General features: G+C 47.8%; 1 protein-coding gene across 1 annotated transcript in view; it reads left to right on the forward strand.

The window, feature by feature from the left end:
- Nucleotides 1-22,325, forward strand: part of LOC142574576 (uncharacterized) — a 62,705-nt gene extending 40,380 nt beyond the window's left edge. The window contains exons 5-6 of the mRNA XM_075683626.1: nucleotides 17,454-17,555; nucleotides 22,180-22,325. Coding sequence (XP_075539741.1) covers nucleotides 17,454-17,555; nucleotides 22,180-22,325 — 248 coding nt within the window. The remainder of the gene's footprint in view (nucleotides 1-17,453; nucleotides 17,556-22,179) is intronic.
- Nucleotides 22,326-23,256: the final 931 nt, after the last annotated feature.

Genomic DNA, 23,256 nt, shown 5'->3' on the forward strand with positions numbered 1-23,256 from the left:
CTTAGTCGGTGACGTGCACTAGCATGGTGTCGAAAGTCGTCGCTGGCTTCCTTCTGCAAACCAACTTGCACAGCTTCATGTGCGGTGTTTGCTGCCACGCCGCGTTGTAAGCGAAAGTTACTTATGGAAGGTTGGCATCCCACATTATACGTTTGACGTCGACGCACACTGGCAAAATGCCGGCAAGGGTCTTTTTCAGCCTTTCCGTAAGACCATTTGTCTGCGGGTAGTAAGCAGTTGTCCTGTTTCTTGTTCGGCTGCGTCGCAGAATCGCTTGGGTAAGATCTGCTGTAAAAGTCGTTCCTCGGTCGGTGATTAGCACTTCCAGGGCACCGTCTCGAAGCTTGATATTCTTGCAGGAAGTTTTGCCAATTCGGCCGCACAACCTTAAAGCCACGATACCTGCATTCGAAGTAGTAACGAACAGGTTACAGAGGCTCCTTCTATAACTAGCGGTGAAGTTAGGAGAACCTTGCAAGACATAAAATGGTGGAAGGCGGCAGGACGCGATGGAATAACAGTCAATTTATTCAAAGATAAAGGAGACATAATGTTTGAAAAACTAGTGGCCCTTTATACAAACTGTCGATCGACTTCAAGGGTCCCAGAGAACGAAGAATGCCAACATTATATTAATCCACAAAAATGGAGACGTTAAATAATTGAATGATTATAGGCCCATTAGCTTATTTCCAGTATTATATAAAATATTCACCAAGATAGTCTCGAATAGCACAAGGGCAACGCTGAACCTTAGTCAACCAAGAGAACAGGCAGGTTTCAGGAAGGGATACCCTACAATGAATCACATCCATCACATCAATTAGATAATTGAGAAATCCGCAGAGTACAATCAGCCACTCTATATGGATTTCATAGATAACGAAAAGGCATTTGATTCAGCAGAGATGCCAGCAGTCATAGAGCCATTACGTAATCATGGAGTACAGGATGTTTACGCAAATATCTTGGCAAATATCTACAGAGATTCCACAGCTACCTTAATTATACACAAGAAAAGTAGGAAGATACCTGTTAACAAAGGGGTCAGGCAAGTAGACACAATTTTTCCAATGCCATTCGCTGCGTGCTTGGAAGAAGTATTCAAGCTGCTAAAATGGGGAGACATAGGAGTGAGGCTGAACGGCAAATATCTCAGCAACCTTCGATTTGCAGATGTCATTGTCCTGTTCAGCAACACTGGGGACGAGTTACAACAAATGATTGAGGACATTAAAAGAGTCAGTGTAGGAGTGGCGTTAAAGATTAATATGCAGAAGACAAATATAATGATCAATAGCTGAGCAAGGGAACGAGAATTCAGGATCGGCAGTAAGCCTCTAGAGTCTGTCAAGGAGCACGTTTACCTAGGTCAATTACTGACAGGGGACCCGGATCATGAGAAGAAAATTTACAAAAGAATAAAAATGGGTTGGAGCGCATGCAGCATACGGTGTCAGCTTCTGACTGGAATCATACATTTATCATTAAAAGAAAGGTGTACAATCAGTGCATTTTACCGGCGCTACCATAAGGGGGAAGAAATTTAGAGATTGACAAAGAAGCTTGAAAACAACTTAAGGACCGCACCATGAGCAATGGAACGAATAATGTTAAGCGTAACGTTAAGAGACAGGAAAAGAGCGGTCTGGATCAGAGAGCAAACGGGGATAGCCAATATTCTAATTGACATGAAGAGAAATAGGTGGTGCTGGGCAGCTTATGTAATGCGTAGGTTAGGCAACCAGTGGACCATTCGGGTTACAGAGTGGGTGCAAGAGCAGGGAAGTGAAGTCGAAGACGGCAGAAGACTAGGTGGGGTGATGAAATTAAGAAATTCGGAGGTGCTAGTTGTAATCGGTTGGTGCCGGACAGGAGTAATTGGAGATCGCCGGGAGAGTCCTTCATCCTGCAGTGGACATAAAATAGGCTGCTGTTGCTGCTGCTGATGATGACCCTTAGGCAGGGGTTTTGATTCAGCATATCGGGTAAGGTAGTCGGTAGCCACAACTATCCACTTATTCCCGGATGTTAACGTAGGAATTGGCCTCAGCAAGTCCATTATTATTTGATGGAATGGTCGGCAAGGCCACCCGATCGGCTACGGCAATCCAGCTGGCCTTATTTGTGGTCTCTTGCGACGCTGGCAGTCTCGGCATGTCCCGATGTAGTGGACAACGTCGGCTGTTAGGCGCAGCCAGTAATTCTAGTCTTCTATCCTAGATGGCGCACGATAGAATAGTGTAGTGGTCGGATCGTCATATAGGGCATGCACAACCTCCGGACGCAATGCTCAGGGCACGAGCAGAAGGTTGTTGGTGCGGAGTGGTGAAGAGCTACTTTTAACGAGGACATCGTTTCGCAGAGAAAACAAAGACAATCTTCGCCTACATGCCCTAGGGACAACGTCGGTGAGGCCTTCCAAGTACTCGCCGAGGTTTTTAAGACGCAGCTCCTTGGGGCCGGTTCCTGCGTTGATCGTCGGCGTTGGCATAACAGAGTGAACGAGCACAACGAAGGATGAAAAAGCGAACGTGGAGCTCCACGGAGGATGAAAGACGGTGATAGAGACAGCGCGAGGAGGTAAGCTGAGGAGGAATATGCAGCGTAACCATGAGATGGAAAGTGGAGGAGGAGGGTATGGCGAAAGCGTCCGAAGAAAAGCGTAGTGCCGCGACGACCGCTACGAGATGGCGCCAGAGTAGCACCCCGCCGTCTGGTCACCGATAGCATGTGGTGAGCGCGTCCACTGATACCATATATGGAAACAAAGCGCTTCATGAGCAAAGGTTTGTTTGCAGCGACTGCTGTGAATTGCACCTACGCGTCACCCACACGCCGCCTCTAGCGATCCCTCGATTAGCGAGGCAGTCGCGCCACACTTTGCTCCGTTTGCAATGTGGCGCACACCAGCCAATATATCCAAAAATAAAAACACGTATGGAGCTGTACTAAAATTTCGCATTAGGGAATGTCATAATCATCCGGAATTTTTTCCCGCTTCGGGTCTGCTCGTTGTTCTTCAGCGAAGTATTCCATGCCTATTGGTCTCTGGATACGCAGTAACGCCCACCGACGCCGGTACGCGCAGACGCTTAAGGTCGGCGCTCTCGGTCGGCACTGCGAAAGATGAAGAAAATAAAGTTCGGAGGCGCGTCATCGTGGCGCAAACACTGCACGCGCTAGTCCGTTCTAAGATCCTGCTACGCTGGTCATCGTACCTGGCGCTCTGCTGAAAGCCCTTAGTTTGCAACATTCGTGACTCCACCCTACGAGATGACGGACCCCAGCAACCTACAGCCCTCAGTCACCCTTCTGCCTGACGCTACCTCATGCCCACAGGACGTCGCCGCTCTGCAGCTTCGTCTGCCCACGTTCTCGCACAAGGACCTACAGGTTTGGTTCACCCAGGCCGAAGCCTCCTTCGATCTACACCGCATTACCTTGGAAACTTCTCGGTGTCGCCCCTTACATGACAACCTGTCTCCCCCCGCTGTCTCCTGAGGTTTCTCACGAAGCGGCGTACGTCATCGCTGCACCTTAAGGCGATGCCCCGTAGCAGCAATTAAAGCAGAGTATATTTTGGACCACACCTTGGCGTCGGAGGGCGCGCGTCTCCAGCCCCTGTTCACATCCGTAGAGCTTGGAGATCGCCGCCCTTCCCAGCTGCACAACACCATGCGACTGCTCCTGGGTACAAGCAACGTCAACGGGAACGGTGCGCTTTTGAACGAGCTCTTCCTCCTGCGCTTGCCGCAGTCCACCCATCGCAGCTCGTCCGCGCCGCCTCTTCAGTGAGCGCCTGACCATTGCAAAACGGGAATTCGAGCACATGCTCCAGCTGGGTATTATTCGCCATTCGTCCAGCAGTAGGCCTCCTCCTCTTCATCTGGTGCCCAAGAAAGAACCGGGTGACTGGCGTCTATGCGGCGACTACCGGGCGCTCAACGCTAACACGGTCCACGATAGCTATCCCCTTCCACATATTCAAGATTTCAGAGGCCATTTGGAAGGATGCAAGATCTTTAGTAAAGTGGACCTTGTCAAGATATTTGATGAAATCCCCGTTGAGCCTGCCGATATCCCAAAGATAACCATTACTACACCATTCTGCCTGTTTGAGTATGTGCGGATGCCCTTTGGGCTACTCAACGTAGCTCAAACGTTCCAAATATTCATTGCCGAGGTAACGCACGGACTCCCGGCTGTATTTGCCTACATCGATGACATCTTCGTCGCGAGTCCCAATCTACAAGATCATGAGCGTCACCTCCGGAAAATTTTTAGTGCCTTCAACAATTTGCCCTGGTTTTCAACCCCAAGAAATGCGTCTCTGGGTCTTCCGAGCTCAAGGTCCTGGGTGACCACATCTCGGCGCTGGGAATTCCTCCATTGCCCTCCCCCGTCCAGGACGTGTGCAAGATTTTTCAGCACCCAGTAACCTATAGCAGTTGGGTGTGTTCCTGGGCCCAGTGAATATGTGGCTCGCTCACACGCACCACTGTGGCACCAGACATACACATCACAACTTGTCTGTCTTGGCAACGCCGCATTTCATAAAACGAAAAACACGACTGCGCAAGCATCACCCACTCACCACAGCACTTCGCAACATCTATTCGGAGCACTAATGAGGGCGATACTGTTCATCATAGCCAGGAATTGGGATGGATGAATGGATGTTATAAGCGTCACCTTTGGAGCGGGGCGTTAGGTTGCGCCACCAAGCTCCTGATTTATTGCATAATATCCAACATATCTTGAACAAGAGAAAAGGAAAAGGAAAGAAAAACGATGAATTCCCATAACCAAAGTTTCTGAACCCTTATTGTGAACTTTGCTTTTGTATGCCTCCTTTGTTTTTCGTTTCCCTACTTTTCTTCCACCAATCTTCCAATCGCATCTTGCTAATCTCTATTGAGGACATGTTTACTTCCTCCTTCCTCTCGCTGAACCCAAGGGCTTCAAGGAGGCCTGTCATTCCTAAATCGACTGCTGGGCAGATATCTGGACGGACGCACGGACGCACGGACGGACGGACGGACGGATGGATGGATGGATGGATGGATGGATGGATGGATGGATGGATGGATGGATGGATGGATGGATGGATGGATGCTATGAGCGTCCCCTTTAGAACGGGGTGGTTGGTTGCGCCACCAAGGCCCTTCTTACTATATTGCCTAATGTCCTATACCTATGTTAAAAAAACGAAAGTAAAGAAACCCCACGATTATTTTCCATAACCAAACTTCCTGGACCCCTATTCTAAACATTGTTTGTGGCATCCTAGCCATCCCAGTTACAAGGCATCCTAATTGAACGCATGGATGGATGGATGGATGGAATAGGGAATCAGAAAATTTGGGCGTGGTAGTTCATAGTGTTCCTTTTTTTCTTTTTTTCATTGTTTAACCTAGGTAGGACCTTATTAGTTTAGTAGCAAGAGCTTGGTTGCGCAACCCACCGCCTCGTTCCAAAGGGGACGCTCATAACATCCACCCACTCATCCAGCCCTCAATACTTGTGTTGGCTGTACTTACTCGCAATCCGCTTCTTTCATGGCGCGACGGCGCATGCGCCCTGCCCTAGCGGATTAGACGCGAAACGTTCTGGAAGGGTTGCGCGAGTGGCCGCGCGCTGGAAAGTCCCCCCAAAATATAAAAAAGCGCTCGGACGCGCGCTGCTGCAAACACTCGTGCCGCGTGCCACGTTGAAACTCTACTGGTAGCCCGACGTCGGTGCGGTGCCGAAAACTTGCGTAGCGTAAGACTGCAACTCCACTTTAAAAGAGAAAGCCGCCAGGGCATCGTCCGAGTTGTGCTGACTGTACCGTGAGCCAGGTAGTTGCCGCCTTTCATTGATGGCTACCAAATTTAATGAAAAACCCGTGCTTTACACTTGGGCGACACTTAACCGCGTCCTTAACCCTTAACACGCGTCGCGCAGTGGTGCAATAAATGGCAGATGGTTATGAACACAGATAAAACTGTTTCCATGACAATTACGAAGAAAAAAAGTGTCATTAAAATTTGAATATCGCATGAATAACGTACCACTACGTAAAGTGCACGAGTATCGATACTTGCGCCTATCAATAACTTCAGATCTTAGCTGGTAAACGGACGTTCGGAATGTCACCAAAAAAGCTACAATAAACTGTTCTTTCTTAAAGGGGCACTCCGTCATTCTATCCCCCGCACAAAGCAACTCGCATAGGTCACCTTCATTCGTACAGTTTTTGAATACGCCAATATAGCCTGGTTTTCGCACGTGAAAAAATGAAGCGGCTATGTCAGAAAGCGTGCGGCGAGCGCAAGGCTGTCCGGTTTATCTTCAACAGATACCGTCGAACCTATTCCCTAACGGAACTACTGCATCGTGCTTGGCTCGCGACGGTGAGCAATCGAGCAAAGGTACATCGCTTGAAATATTTGCTCTTACTGCGCCACAATTGGCTTGAGATTGATCCCTCAGCCTTGATAAGTATCAACCGTTCCAGACATATACGTCACAAACAGGCTGTCACACTTCAGGAGTTTTCGTGCAACAATAGCACGTTTTTTTGCTCCTTCTTCCCACTCGCAGTGCGCGAGTGGAACAAACTGGATCCAGTAATTACTATACAGAACTCCCGTGAAGTGTTCGTGCAGCTAGTAGAAGAAACACTTCTCTAGCCAAACGCACAATGAAAATTTTTCCTGATATGATGTCATCATTTTTTGTATTGATACCTTCTTTTCAGTGTGTACTGTTACACTTGGTTCTGTATGCATATTAAGCGCCTAATCGAACCACTTGTTTTATGTACGTACGCTGTCATACACAATGCGAATTCTACTGCTGGCCTATTTTCGTGTAACTATCCTCGGTCCTGCACTGTAATTATTTTGAGCAGTCTATTGTGCCGCTCTGTCTCCTTGAATACTTGTTTAATCCAAACTCTGTCCCAACATGTTATTGTACCCACTCCTGTTACAGTGCCACCAGGGATAGACAGTATCTTGAGAGAAAATAAAATAACATAAGTACATCCCGTTGCTGACGAAGTCTTCTTGCAGCGTCGGTCCTCACTTGGTGGTGGTGGGAGCGCGCGCCTGACTTCATGTACTTGTAAGGTGCGGTAAAACTGGGTCGATACGAGACTGACAAGACACTCACGCCAACGGCTGACCATCTATTGCGCGTCACCGAAACCTTTTTATCATACCAGGTCCACAGCGACGCAACCGACGAGCGCGAGTTGCTCTGCGACGGGCTTTTTTGTCGACGGCACCGGCAAAATCAGCGTGTCGACCATCATTCGGCCGTACCACGCGCGATCGGCCGTCGAACCGACAACACGATAGCGACAGCGTCTTCACTTGTATATGTAATTGATCGTGCTCAAATTGAGTCAAACACGCCTACCAAGTTCAAATGCACAAGCTTTAGCCCTCTCAAGTCATGCTCATGAAGTTTGAGCCAATGTGATCTTCTTGAGCGAAGGTTAACCTGGCGCCGTCGAGTTCATTTACCCGCTACCGGCGGAACTGAAATGTAAGCAGTTAGGTTGAACGAAACAGCTTTTATAATTCAGTTCTGGCCTTAGCAATTTGAATTCAACTACACGTAACTTCGCACGGCGAGCACACTATAGGCGGTAAGCGGCGACACAACGCTGAGCCAACATCTGTACGTCACCGTACCTGTAGGCTGTCGGCCGCATTTGTTTGGTATATGGGTGGGCCTGTACGTGTTGCTTTGCCGACACATTTCTCAATTTCATAAATGCCATGTTTGCCTCTGCGTCAACCGGCAAACAAGAGACTGCGTATTCGGTATACAGCAGCATAAACCGCCTCGCTCAGTTATACCAACGCCATGTGATCGATGGCATCCGCGTGTATTCGTGAGAGAACAACCCGGCCTAGAAATGAGCACTTATGCGAGCACAATTTTCTCTAATAATGCTCTATGGCACGCTAAAACTGTAAGTATGATGGAGTTATTCAAAGTGAGAACGAGTTAATTAACAGCCCGTAATATATGCATCTGGATCACAGTTGCCGTTGTTTAAGTGGTTCGGCCACTCATATTGACTCGTCTCAGGGTGTAACACGGCACATGTGCGCAGATATGCATGTTTTGCTACGTTTTGACACTATTTCATTTCAGCGATGCACCTTTTCCACAATATTTGACGATAACAACGATCTGAGCCTCTGGATGTCGATGTAAACAAGTGCACCGCTTTGATAAATCCGACGTAGAAGGCTGCGCTCGAAGACTTCTTGAATATGTGAAATGTCTGAATAATATGTAAAACAATACAAAAAGCGATGTCCAAGTGCAGAAATCAGTGATAATTTCCAAGGCAACCATGTCGCCTAACGGAACTCAGCCTGTCCTTATCGGCCGCACTGTTTGCAAAACAGCGCACTCAGGTCTGCTCACCCAGTAGTCGGTGAGGGCTACATGGCTTCCAGGAACGACATGCTGTCCCGAAGAAGCCATTAATAATGAGTTGCGATCCACGAAACGCACAACCGACGCGCACTCAACAGATCAACCGGCGAAAGCCCCGGGACCCTTCCAAAACGTTTCAGCGGCATGCGGCAGAGGGCAGCACAGGTAAATGAAAAATGGAGGACGCTTAAGCTTCGCCTTCAAGAGTGGAACGCGACAGCGTTCCTGTCGACCCGCCAAGGGGTGTAAGACAATGGGCTACAGGGCAGCCATCACTTACGAGGCGCCCCGCATCGGACGCGGTGAGCGTCGAGCCATATGGTCGAGCAACGCAGCGTTCGGCGCAGCAACGAAACGTGCGCCTGAGCAAGCGGAACGAACCAAAGAACTCGGTATCTCGGAGGGGGAAATGATGCACGCCAGCCAAACGTCGTGATCGGCACGGGCCGAAAGATCGACAGATAGTGATCTAAAGAAAGGAAGGCCGCATGATTCTGCAGAGGGAGCAAGGCGAAGCGTTGTAAGGCGAGAGAGAGTCCATGCCGCGACCCGCCTCGCACCGGTCCTCGTACAGCTCCAATGCGCGCGTGGCGCGCCATCTGTCGGGCAGCGCCGTACATGGAGAGGAGGGGGTCTTCTATGTTTGCCGCAAGATGGCTCTGCGTGTGCGGAAAGCCCAGAAGAAATGCAGCGGAAACGCACTTCGCTACTCGTGTAATTGCGACTTCTGTAAGTTACATGTTCATAATTACCGATATACACCGCAGTATAACTTTCCACGGCTCGTTTCGAAGGCAACACCGCATTCACTAGAGGCGCGTTTGTACCGCTTGGAAGCATCGAACTCGTGGCTGAGTGGTAGCGTCTCCGTCTCACACTCCGGAGACCCTGGTTCGATTCCCACCCAGTCCATCTTGGAAGTTGCTTTTATTTATGAAGTGCCTGCCGTGATTTATCGCTCACGGCCAACGCCGCGGACGCCGACGCCGACACCGACGCCGACGACATCGGCTTTTCTGCGACACGAGCTCCTTAACGCTATCGCGTTAAAAAGGCGGATTGCAAAATCACATCGAAATGAAAAAAGGCGGATTGCAAAAATGCATCGAGGAGCAGTGGCCGCCGTCACATACGGGGGTGACGCGGACTGGCCTCAACAGCTGACGCCCCGCGGACAAGCGTACTCCTTCCCGCCTCCCATGTGACCCTCCCCCGCTCTCCCCTTGGAAGCGCGGATCAGATCGTCCACGCGGCTGCGGATTGGGTGGCCACTCGCAGCTCACCGCATGCGCAGGACGTTTCCCCTGCGCTCACCCTTCGCTTTCCACCTCACGACTTCACTGTGGCTTCCTTCTCCATTTTTCTCCTCGCCTTCTCTTTTATCTCCTGCTGCGCTCGCGTTGACTCTAATTTTTGCTGTGGTGGTTCGCTCGATTACAAGGTACCATGCCGAGGCACGCCGACGCTCGACGCAGGAACGGGCGCCTAAGAGTCGCGCTATAAAAAATGAACGCTCCGCAGAATATACCAAGTGGGGAGGCAAATGAAAATAAAGTTTTCACCACACCACCACCACCACAAGAAGTTACTCATTTTGCAAAATTTCCATTTCGTCTATATACTTCATGTGAGTGCTACCCCGGTTACTCCCGCTGTTGAGCATCTATACACGTCCCTGTCGCGTCATTCAAGCGGTTGTTTGTAAATTCGATAATGCGTGTTCTTAAAGCTAGTATCTCTGTAATGCCGATATCAGCTTCCATTGGCATCGCTGCGACGCTACGGGGCGCCATACGCGATACTCGAGCAGAATTGTTCCATCCAACTACCTAGGCAAGACCCTCTCTGATTTCACCCCGAAAGCGACTTATAAACTGAGCCAGAGCGGTGGCCGATAACGCGGCGGCTCTCGTTTCGGCCTTGACGATCCGCCCAGAAGATTTCCTCACTAAGGAGCTTCCGACAGCGGGGAATCCTCGATGTTGGAGAGAGCATTGGTGCCGTTATATAGAGGGCGAGGAATATAGTATATACATAGGCCGGGGGATAACTAGCAGACTTATCGCACGCTATAGATGATGACGGCGAGAAAATTGTGACCGAGTGGCATCCCCCGAGCAGTTCAATTTCAACCACCTGACGTCAATAGCGTCTCCAAATGCAACGCTTCATTCGAACCTGCACCCCACCCTACCGCATCGCCACGAATGATAAGGGTCACTTACGCAGTCGGCATGCGTTTAATCCCGCCACTAAGACCTATAAGACGATCTGCACTGAAAAATACCCCCAACCCTTTCCACCACACAAACCGGCAACCATGAAAAATGTATTCCAACCGATTAGCAGAACATTTCAAATTGAATTATGACATCGGCTTAGCGAAAGAAAAAGCCGTCGTTCGAAGTTTCTCGGAGCAGTATGAACTCTAGATTAGAATTAGACGGGCACCGACATATGTTGCTGATATACATTCGCAACTCCGACATGCCACGCTGACCTTTAAAAGCACTGACGTATTTCAGCTTGCCTTCCTATGTTGTTCTGTATTACCATGGTTAGCGCTTTAACTTATCGCAATACGGCACAACGTGTTTTCCCGAGATATGAGCCTTGACTGCACACAAGTACGGTGCTTACCAAAACCAATACCATCATCCTTTCATTGCAACTCATCTGTGTGCGTCACACTCACCACTTTCACCGCGCCGTGAGCTCGCTAAGGTAATCGCGACGATAACAACCTGTCGCTCCCTTTTCTATTATATTGGGACCATGTGAATAGATGTGGCATGCCGTGAAACATACCGCTTCGCCTCTTTTTCTCATCCACAAATTGTTTATAAGCGTTGCTTGAAGAGTGATATATACCAGTTGCTCTGTGGTGGTACGGAATACACGATTGTTACGAATTTCGTTTTGTTCCGTGCAATAACGGGCTGCATTTGATAGTGTCGATCAGTCTCTCTTCCTGCTTATAGCAAGAACTATCCTTATGGTGGATACTTGCATGGCAGATACACGTTGACTGCACTTCAGAAGCCTTTCCTTCTATTTGATATCTATTAATGATTCAAACTGCCATGGCTGTTCGCCACAGGAAATTCCGCCGGAAATTATGCGCCTCAGTTCCCCAACGCATCCAGGTTGCTTTCAACATGAAAAATTTAACGATTCTAATATTGCTACATAATAAACGGATAATGACAAAGTCTGCTAATGGAAAATGTGTTACTTCCCTTGTGCCTTTTTTTCATTGCGCGCAGGTGTTCCCTTTCTCGCGTCATTGACGGTCCCCATGGCACCTGCTTTGTTAGAGAGAGAGAGAGAGAAACAACTTCATGTAGTCGCCTGCAGAACGACACCATGACTAAATGGCACCGTGACGCGGGCCCTGACGTCTTCTCAGCGGGTGGTCTCTACTCAACTCCAGCGCGTGTTACTCCCGCGGTCGGTCGCCCTGAGGGGCAACGTTCCGTCGGTTTCGCTCGGCTTTTGTCTTTCAAAAGCCGCCGAGACCTGCTGGACGGCCCAGGTTTGGCTTTCGGGGTCGTAGCATTCCGCCGCAGCCGCGAGTCGCGGCGGAATGGTTGTACATGTCGAAGCTTCGGGGAACTTGGTGCAATACCATAGGATGTGCGTCAGGGTGGCCCTCTCCCGCTGGCACACGCGGCACACATCACTCACTTACAGTTTCGGGTATAGATTAGTCATTAACACTGGGGTGGGTAAGGAACCAGTTTGCAATTGTCTGAACAGCACCGCCTCCGCTCGGCTCAGCCCCGGTTGCGGGGGTGGGAAAGTCCTTCGAGCCAGGCGGTGGAACTGTGTAAGCTCGTTGAACGTCGTCATGCGGTCCTTGGCACTACACCACGTTGGACGGTCGGTTGCAGTGGAGCGGTTGGTTAGCGCTCGCGCCACTGCGTGTGCCGTCTCGTTGTGGTTATCGTGCTTCTCCGACGCATCGTTGCCCGCGTGCGCGGGGAACCATTTGATTCTAATATATCGATTCTCTCGTTGCAAGTCAGCCGAACACAGAACGCGCACAGCCTCACCACACACTTTGCCCTTTGCATAATTCCGCACTGCACATCGCTTGTTAAGAGCTTTGTTAAGAATTTTCGCAACGAAGCGTCCGGACGAACTTCAGTGCTTGGGCGGGCATCCGCTTGAAACATTTATCTGCGCCCTGTGCTTTCACCGGCTGTATACTTGATAGGCTTATGCATGTATGACTGTATCGCACGCACATACCAGAAGTGATTAGTAAAACACCATTCCGAGTTCTGCCATTTTCTCTTACTTGTTTGTTTTACCTTATCTGCTTATAAATTTTATATAGGATTGCGTGGCGTACAGATATCAACATCCAAGAAGCTTTTGTCAACACAAAACTTTCCTTTATACTAATTCTCAGTCGGCATCGCCACCGTTTAGGCGTTGTAGAATATGAACGTTTGCTATGCACGTTTGGGTGGGGTGCCCAGCATGCATTAGAAGAAAAGCTATTGAAACACGCACAGCGCCGACGATCTATTCTAAAATCGTTTTCTGAATACCACAATCTTTGTTTCACGTGGTATAATAACTGGTGGCTTTCAGGGCATTTGCAGTTTCCTTTACAAAATTGGGATGGCGTATGCCGCGTCTAAATTTTACTTACACAGGTCTGGCTTCGCTGTGTCCCCTGTAGGCCTTTTTTGCAATGTATCTGATTCTATTGAGCTTTTTTTTACGCTGAACCGCAGATGCTACGTCTGCGATATTGGCTAAATTATGCTTTTTGCCGCGAGGGCAGCGAGCGCCGGAGGAGGAAGGCGCCTCGAGGTGAAGAGAATAGCCGCGTTCGCTTCCTTTCCGTTGGTGCTTCGGCGCCGCTGGGCTCGCTGTGCATGTTCCTGGCGTGCATACCTTTGCGCGTAACCACGACGTGAAACGTCACTGTAATTTCTTGCTCTCGTGCCTCCAATTTTTGATACAAAGAAAACTCTTACAAATTTTGTTTCTTCAACTTGTGCTATCGCTAACCTCGCCAACTATTCTTTCTTTTGGGGCGACTTCACTGGGATGCAGACACAGGGATGCTTTTCACGCAGTTTACCGTTTTATTAGAGGCACAAGAAGAGTACCGTGCGAATAGTCTAAATTATTATTTCGCTTCGTTATGTTAAATTATTTTATCTCGATATTTTAACAGTATTCTTTTTTTCCTAATTTCTAAGTTATATTTTTTTTAACCACGCTCTGCTATGTACGTTCTGTTTTTGTTTTATTGTTTATAAACGTACTTGAAACCGCCTGCCTTCTGGCAAATCCCCCGTAGTGGGTACTGGCTAGTATTTGAAAACAAGATGAGACGAGACTCCTTGTTCCCCGCTAAGCATCTACGACCATAATGACTAGAGCACTCCAGGGGCCCGGGCCGTCCAAGGCGTTTTTCGTCGGGCCTGAGCCGGGCTCGGGTATGAGGCCGCAGGCTCGAGCCGGACTCGGGACCGCTCAATAAAGGGCCGAAGTCGTGCCTTCGGGCACACGTGAACATTATGCATTGCATGATCCAAGGTATCCTGTGCCAAGTTGAAGGGAGACGTGCAAAGAGCTGGCTCTTGAATATCTCAGCAAGGAAAATAGAAAACAGATCAAGTTCTAAATTTTTTTTTCACAAGAACGAACATTGTTACCGCGTAAGGAAAAATAAATAAAAGCTGTCATTCAAACCATTTCCCTGTTACTGCTTTTGCGATTGTACTATTACAACGCAAGGGGTGCCTCTTTCTACTTGTGCGTTAATTTTACGCTGCATGATCGTGAATATGACTGGTTGTACATATATATATATATATATATATATATATATATATATATATATATATATATATATATATATATATATATATATATATATATATATATATATACGCTGCAGGTGATTAGACCTCAAGAAAGTGAGGCTGACCTACAAATCAGGTACAAGCTGTAAGTAAAAATATAATTTTTTTTTTACTTGCAGGCCGGGCCTGGTCACGCACACGCGGGCCCTGGCTAAGCTTAGTAATGAACGCCCGGTCGGGCCCGGACTATGTAACACGGGCTTGAGACGAGCCCGGGCTTGGAACCATGGGCCCGGGCCCGGCCCTGGGTAGGGCCAGTATTTAGTATCATGGGCGTGGGTTCGATCACGGGCGTGGGCTCGGCTCGAGCTTCATAAAGCACGAGCCCGGCCGCATAAATAAGGCCAGCATAAATCCAGCATAAATCAGGCCCATGCAGTTCTCTAATAGTGACACTGAATCCTCTGATAGCTTTGACCATAAGTTTTCTTAAGTATACTCTGTGGCGCAAAATACATTTCTTGAAAAGGGACAGAAGAAAGGAAGTCAGCGAAGCGCCAAACTACCAACTGTTTAATGACAGCCTGAAAAAACGTATAGAAGAAAAGACAACTTCCGCTCATGCACAGGGAGCCAAGGTGTGACAGAACATGGTCATGATAACATACTTTGGATAAAGCACATTTCTGCGGAATATAATACGATAGATGTATCGCTGACACAATCAGACCCTTTCCTTTTAATGTAAAACGCTTCCAACAACTCCCTCGCAGTTTGGTCCCTACTTTTGCCAAGAATCAATACTGGTTCAAAGCATGGCGTACAACGACAGGCTTTACAGTGCGCAGGAAGATGCGCCTTGTCATACTTGCCGATACTATTAGCGTGCTCCCTCAGTCTGTCATTAATACAACGTCCCGTTGGTCCGACGTATGACTTGCCGCAATCTAGGGGTATCTCGTAGACCACCCGTTCAACACAGTCCCTGAAATGTTTGGCGTGGTGCTTCTGGCAGCCCCGCGGCCCCTCGTGTGTAATCCGGGGGCACAATTGAGCTAACTTGTTGGGAGCCGAAAAGACAACCGGAATGCCATATCTGGTAGCTACCTTCTTGAGGTTATGGCTCACACGGTGCACAGACGGTACTACTTCTGGTTTTTACTCGCTCCCTTTCCTTCGAGTGCGTTTTCCACTCGCAGCACTAGTTTTCAGCTTCTGTAGGAGGGACTCGACCATGGCATTTAGGAAAGGGAGCGGAAGGAAAGGGAGTGAGTAAAACCAGAAGTAGTACCGTATGTGTACCGTGTGAGCCATAACCTCAAGAAGGTAGCTACCAGATATGGCATTCCGGTTGTCTTTTCGGCTCCCAACAAGTTAGCTCAATTGTGCCCCCGGATTACACGCGAGGGGCCGCGGGGCTGCCAGAAGCAGCACGCCAAACATTTCAGGGACTGTGTTGAACGGCTGGTCTACGAGATACCCCTAGATTGCGGCAAATCAAACGTCGGACCAACGGGACCTTGTATTAATGACAGACTGGGGGAGCACGCTAATAGTATCGGCAAGTGTGACAAGGCGCATCTTCCTACGCACTGTAAAGCCTGTCGTTGTACGCCATGATTTGAACAAGTATTGATTCTTGGCAAAAGTAGGGACCAAACTGCGAGGGAGTTGTTGGAAGCGTTTTACATTAAAAAGAAAGGGTCTGATTGTGTCAGCGATACATCTATCTTATTATATTCCGCAGAAATGTGCTTTATCCAAAGTATATGTTATCATGTTCTGTCACACCTTGGCTCCCTGCGCATGAGCGGAAGTTTTCTTTTCTTCTATACGTTTGTTCAGGCTGTCATTAAACACTTGGTAATAATAATAATATTTGGGGTTTTACGTGCCAAAACCACTTTCTGATTATGAGGCACGCCGTAGTGGAGGACTCCGGAAATTTTGACCATCTGGGGTTCTTTAACGTGCACCTAAATCTAAGCACACGGGTGTTTTCGCATTTCGCCCCCATCGAAATGCGGCCGCCGTGGCCGGGATTCGATCCCGCGACCTCGTGCTCAGCAGCCCAACACCATAGCCACTGAGCAACCGCGGCGGGTATTAAACACTTGGTAGTTTGACGCTTCTCTGTCTTTCTTTCTTCTGTCCCTTTTCAAGAAATGTATTTTGCGCCACAAAGTATACCTAGGAAATCTAAGCACCAAGTTGCCCAAGAAGAAGTCCTTTTGGACCATAAGTTTGTTTCGGTATGGACAATACATTATTTCCAGGTATTACGTTCAAAACGCATAACCTGCACGACTGCTGATGACGCACATAGAGACAAAGAACAAGTTTTAACAAAAGGCAAAGGAGACAGAAGACTAGGCACAGGAATCATATAAATTCTATACAGGAAGCGGCTGTCAGCGACAAATGTTTATTTATGCGACTTTTGCTCGTGAAAGACCACCAAACCTGTAAAAGCATTTTCACTGGACGTTTGTATTGTGCGGGTCATAGTTCCGTGCTTATACTGCGTTGAAACTGTGGGTTTCCCTCGGGGCCTAAAAAGGGAGAGGTCCGTTACATAATAATAATATTTGGGGTTTTACGTGCCAAAACCACTTTCTGATTATGAGGCACGCCGTAGTGGAGGACTCCGGAAATTTTGACCACCTGGGGTTCTTTAGCGTGCACCTAAATCTAAGCACACGGGTGTTTTCGCAATTCGCCCCCATCGAAATGCGGCCGCCGTGGCCGGGATTCGATCCCGCGACCTCATGCTCAGCAGCCCAACACCATAGCCACTGAGCAACCACGGCGGGTCAGGTCCGTTGCAAGAAATGTTCCGTGGAAGTTATTAGATTTCGCTTGCTTTTGTTAATCAGCCTTAAGAGCCACAGGACTGTCAAATTCATGGGGAGAAAATGCCGCCAATACGCTTTCAGGGATATCGGCACCTTGCTTATTGCAGTTGGCAGCAGAGCCATAAACCACAGCCTAACGAGTCGAGGGAGATCGGCGGGAGAGGTCTTCGTCTTGCATTAGACCCAACATAGTATGGCGAAGATGACAATCATAATGACGGCGCTTCCGTTACAAATACTTCCACTGACTAATCCCAGTTAGTCCCAGCTATGGCTAATAGCGGTGAAATTCAATGGCGTCCATTTTTCTTTCTCGCAGGCGTTCAAACCTCTGATGAAAGCGTCGGAACCTCCTCCGAGCCACCGTCTACCACAACTCAAGCATCTGGTAGTTCGGGAGAACAGCCAGAAGGAAGCTCAGGTGTGGTACCATGCAAAACTGGGCTAGTTTTCATGTTTCAGGACCGGACGACGCACGAATTATGTCAATGCAAGGACGTCCACGGGCAGTTCTTGTCTGCTGTCTATGAAAACAAAAAATGGTAGGCGACCCTAATCTTTGACTTAGGTTTCTCTTAGCGGCACTCGCACCTCAACGTTGGTGTTCTCAAGGTTAACTGTAGGCGAATGCAACGTACGAACCGAACTCCGAGGATCAAGTGAGCGAACGTCTTTTCCCTGGGAGTATATGCGGGGAGGAGCTAGGGAGGGCGAGGAGGAAGTGCAGTGCGCGCATCTTGGCGGGGCTGGGCCCCGTAGACAGTGGCACATGAAGCGCACCTTATGCGCCCTCTCCGTGCTGACATCAGAGCATGTAACAAGAGCGCACGCAGCGGTTGCGAGCAAGCGAGCGAGCGAGCGAGTAGGTGCGCGCTCGAAGAGGAGAAACGAGAGTCGAGGGGGTGACGTCACATCTGCTCTGCAAGGAAGATGCTCAGTGTATGCCAGGGAACTGTTTTTCATTAATTGGCCAGTTAAATATAATGCCACCTTCTTGCGTGTGGCGTCAGTAGTGACGTCATTACTTCCGCTTTCTACTTCCGGGTAGGCAGGAATTTCGTCGTGCAGACGTCCACACATGCCGGATCTCTAACGTTTACGATTCGGTGCTTTGGTGTGCGGTTATCAGTGATTTCTAAATATTTATAATTATTCCAGACACTTCAGTAACTTAATTTGTAACAAAAGTTATGCTGTCATGTATCTATAATGAAACTCATAAGTTTTGTACTGTACAATTTTTTTTCATTTTTTTCTGATTTACTTTGAATTTCGTCCCCGGTCGTCTCACGAGGAAGTGATTTCCAATGAATTTTAATTATTCCATGCAATTCAGAAAGTCAACTTGTAACTAAACTTATGCTCTGATGTCGTATCTATAATGGAACCAATGAAAATTGTATTGTATAATTTTTTGAGATTTATTTTGAATTTTGTCCCGGTAATCAGTGATTTCTAATTAATTATAATTATTCGGGACACTTCAGTAACTCAACTTGTAGATAAAACTTATGCTCTGGCATGATATATATATGATGAAACCTATGAATATTGTACTGTACAATTTTTCTATTTTTTCTGATTTATATTGGATTGCGTACGCCGTCGTCTCAGGAGGTAGGGATATCTGATTAATTCTAATTATTCCAGAAACTTCAGTAGCTCAACCTGTAATTAAACTTATCCTCTAATACCACACATATAATGAAACCCATTAATTTTGTAGTGTAATACTTTTTCTATGTTTTTCTTATTTATCTTCAATTTCGTCCCCGGTCGTGCCATGAGGTGAACCGTAAGCGTCGCGCAAGACACAAGAGTGCCACTCTGTGATTGAGCCACTAAAAACTGCATGCGCGTCCTCCGCCGGACGACAACGTTCAACATTTGCTAGGCGGTGAAAAGCGGTCACTGGAGAAAGATAAACATGTACACGTGTCAATTCCGCCCTTTTAAAATGCACCTCCCGATGGTGCAAACAAATACAGAGCGAAAAACAAAACTTCCGTAGCAAAGAAAAAACAACGAAGCAGCAAGAAACAAAGTCCAGAAGTTCGTCAGCGGGCGTCGAAAGGCTTAAGACACCCCACGTGCTTGACTTCAGGTCATGCGCGACGCCGGTGTGGTTGCGACATGCCATCTGGCATAACCTCGTATTCTTGTGCGCCAATACGTCGGATTATCTTGTAAAGTTCGACATAGCGTGGCAAAAGTTTCTTACCAAGTCCTCGTCGTTGTATTGGGGTCGAAACCAAAACACGGTCGCCGTGCTGGTACGTACTCCACGTAGCGTCGTCGATGATCGTAGTGCCGACTGTTCGTCCTTTGCTGGTTCTTGTTGCGCAGGCGAGCGAGCTATCGGACTTGTTCGACGTTTTGAAAGTAGGTGGCGACATCATGGATGGCTTCGTCGGTGACGTGTGTTAGCATCACGTCGAGAGTGGTCACTGGCTTCCTTCCGTAGACCAGCTTGAACAGCCTCATGTGCATTGCTTGATGCACCGCCGTGTTGTAAGCGAAAATTACTTATGGAAGGACGGCATCCCACGGGGTTATGTGTTCGACGTTGACAAACATTGCTAACATGTTGGCAAGGGTCTTGTTCAGCCTCTCCATACAGCCATTCGTCTGCGGGTAGTAGGCAGTTGTCTTGTTTCTTTTTCGGCTGCGTTGCAGAATCGCTTTAGTAAGATCTGTTGTCCGGGAGGAGCTCTTCTGGCTGCGCTTGCCGCAGTCCACCCGTCCCAGCTCATCCGCGTCGCCTCTTCGGCGAGCGTATGGCCATTGCTAAACGCGAATTCGAGCACATGCTCCAGCTGGGTATTATTCCCCCTTCGTCCAGCTGTTGGGCCCCCGCTTCATCTGGTGTCCAAGGCAGAACCCAGTGACTGGCGTCCGTGCGGCGACTACCTGGCGCTCAACGCTAAAACAGTCCCCGATAGCTATCCCCTTCCACGTATTCATGATTTCGCAGGTCACTTGGAAGGGTACAAAATATTAAGTAAAGCGCACCTTGACAAAGTCTATCATCAAATCTCCGTTGAGCCTACCGATATACCGAAGACGGCTATTACTACACCGTTCGGCCTGTTTGGCCAGGTTTTGCTTTGGTCATTCCGTGTGAATTCCTAATTCTGAATGCAAAAGCTTTTAAAATGAATAATTATATTTGTTTCTTACCCGCCGTTTCGAGGTGATTGGTTGTTTTCACCCGCTTATGGCTTTATCTGACTTACTGAAGACACGGCGAAAGTTAATGAACCGATGTGACGGGACATAAGTTGCCACTATGGTTCGCACCAAACAGTTGATTATTGCTGCAAATTTGTGCTTCAAACTTAATAAACTTTAACAGATTATGAGGTTTTACGTGTCAAAACCACTTTCTGATTATGAAGCACACCGTAGTGGAGGACTCCTTAAATTTCGACCACCTGGGGCTCTTTAACGTGCACCTAAATCTAAGTACGCGGGTGTTTTCGCATTTCGCCCCCATCGAAATGCGGCCGCCGTGGCCGTTCGTAAACTTTGAAAGCGATAGCTGTCGCCTTGTGTATCTAATGAGCGTATGGCTCTGCTGTTGCTGCTGCGAAAGGTAGGGAAACTCAATGGGGCCTCCCGCTGCAATGCGAGGGTTGTTGGATATGACGGACGTTGGCGCCGAAGATTTAGAGGAATGCTGATTTTAAAGTGATAGCTTCGCACTTTGTCGTCGAGAAAACAGGTTCTAACCTTGCATTTGAACGCTATTACAGCGAAGGTTTACTAGGCGCATTTAGATGGAGTTGAAATACCGAAATTCGGGGATACCGAAGTCGAACGTACGGAATAACCTTGATCTAGGTTTTTTTTTAATGTTATTTAAAACCTAATAATACACGTGCGTCTAGTTTGTCATTTAAAAAAAAGCGACCAAAATAGACGCTCTTCAACACATGACGTCATGCAAAGCAGCAGACCATTATAGCCACTGAGCCAAAACGGTAGGTTTCGCGAGTTTTAATTTGGTCGTGTACATCGGTCTATATTCGGTTTCATTAAGGTTTCATCAATCCTTAGCTAAGAGGCAATGGCGTGGCGTAAAGTGCCGCGTGCATAATGGCATGAATAACTTCGGACTTTTTCCTTTAATGCGAGCTTGCGAAAAGAAGGGAACTATTCGTGGTTATTCAAACTGATGCGCCTTACTTGAAGCCTTTCGGGGTAGCAACTATGTGAACACTGAGCAGTTACAGATGATTGTCTGCATTAACTCCCGCCGCTCGGCTGTATGGTATTCGGCTTGGATACGTCCCCTGTGCAAAAAGAAAAACGAAAAAGAAGTGGATGTCTACGGCAGTGCACATAATGCAACCACGCACCTGCGCACATATGTGCAAATGGACTTGTAAATTGAAGGCCTTCGATATTAGTGACGTCAGTTCTGCGTACGCATATCCTGAAACACGCGCCCATCGCCGCCATTTATCCAGCTTGCATTATTCTATGAAAACCGGCTTTTTAGATAACGATGACTGCGGAAACAAGAGGATGTTTTTGCGTTTATAAGACCACCGGTGAAGCCGCACGGCAATCCGACCGGTCAAAATATAAACCTATATTTAGGCAGACCGGTTTTTCGAGATTCTGCGCCGGCTTTCTCGAAGAGCGACTGAGCCTCTGCACGCATATCGATTGCAGCAAAACTGCTGATTCACAGTCGACTCACAGACCGCTCGTCTTCTACGCGCAGCGGTTATCAGATCGCCCACTCCCGATTCGCGCTCGGCGATGAAAGCTGTTGGCGTGCTCCTGATGCATTTCTTTTAATTAGTATTATGTGTATTTTGGTTTTCTCCAGTACACTGCATGTGTCTCCGCGCGAATTTTGAGTCTTGAAGGTCCGTACATCACGTGGTCAAAAAGCTGCGAATTAAAGGCGATTTCACGAATTGCTGGGGTTGATAAGCTTCCATTTCTTTTTCATTTATAATTGATTCTTTTTATCTCCTGGGAGGGAAACAAACGTATCTCGTTTATCTTATTGGAATTCTTCACTTTTTCAGGTCCAGTCTCTACTACAGCTCCATTCAATGAAACAAATCCGGACTGCAACGTAACTGACGAAAGCGTAAGTATAAACCATGAGCCCTCTGTCGGACAGCAAATGACATCTTTTATTGTACTTATTACTCCCACTCATTTAACTTAGTCATGTTGTTACCGAGTAAACATTTACGCTACGTTTCTAATGCATCAACGTCATTCAGTTGAGGCCATATAACGTAAAAATGATTTCATTCTGATTTTCTTCTGTCTCCTTACGTCAGATTTACGTTTCCGCCGATGCAAGCATCGAGCGGTGACCCGCAGCGTTGTTTGAAAGGTCCAATGAAATGTTCTATTCCTTTATAGGAGGTCACTTTTGTTAGCTTTCAGTGGCAACGGCATTGTATACCTGGACAGGTCTTTCTTATCTAATTGGTTGACAAGAGGCGAGAAGAGAGCAGCAGACAAAGGCTTTCGGTGTGGCGGAGCCAGCGCTTTGAAAGTAGATAAACGAATGGTGAGGGTATTGCCGGCGTCTGCGATTGGCCCGATTCCCCTTGCGTAACTTGCGGTGGCCGGTCGAAAATCATGGCTGACTGCAACAGAAAATTAAAAATTCGTTAAAACGAATTCTGAACGAAGACTAGATGGCATAGTGATGTTGCAAACGTGCCGAAATGGCTCGACAACATTATACTGCCACGCAAGAATGTTTATTATACGCAAATTAATTCCGACTCACCTGAGGATCCGAGTAGCCACTGTCAGAGTAATCGGTGGATAGACATATTCGATTCCTTTCAGAACGGTGCACTCTCCAGCTATTCCGTAGAAAATTCAGTTTTGTCCGGTAGTTTTATGGTGTCGCATGACAGATATTCGAAATGGGCGCACCCCGGAAACTTTTCACCAATAGCGGAAGGCTAATGGGAATGAAGGTGCAGAATCATAAATAATTATTTTTCTTTTGTTCAGTTTAATCATACGTAAATGGTATGTAGACGTCATATCAAATCGGAGAGTTCTCGCGGTTTTCGTTGCATCGGGGTGGCCCGAAACATTTTTGACCAATTGTGGAGTGTTCATTTCATAAA

This window comes from Dermacentor variabilis, chromosome 3 (genome assembly GCF_050947875.1).
Source record: "Dermacentor variabilis isolate Ectoservices chromosome 3, ASM5094787v1, whole genome shotgun sequence".
Lineage (NCBI taxonomy): Eukaryota > Metazoa > Arthropoda > Arachnida > Ixodida > Ixodidae > Dermacentor > Dermacentor variabilis.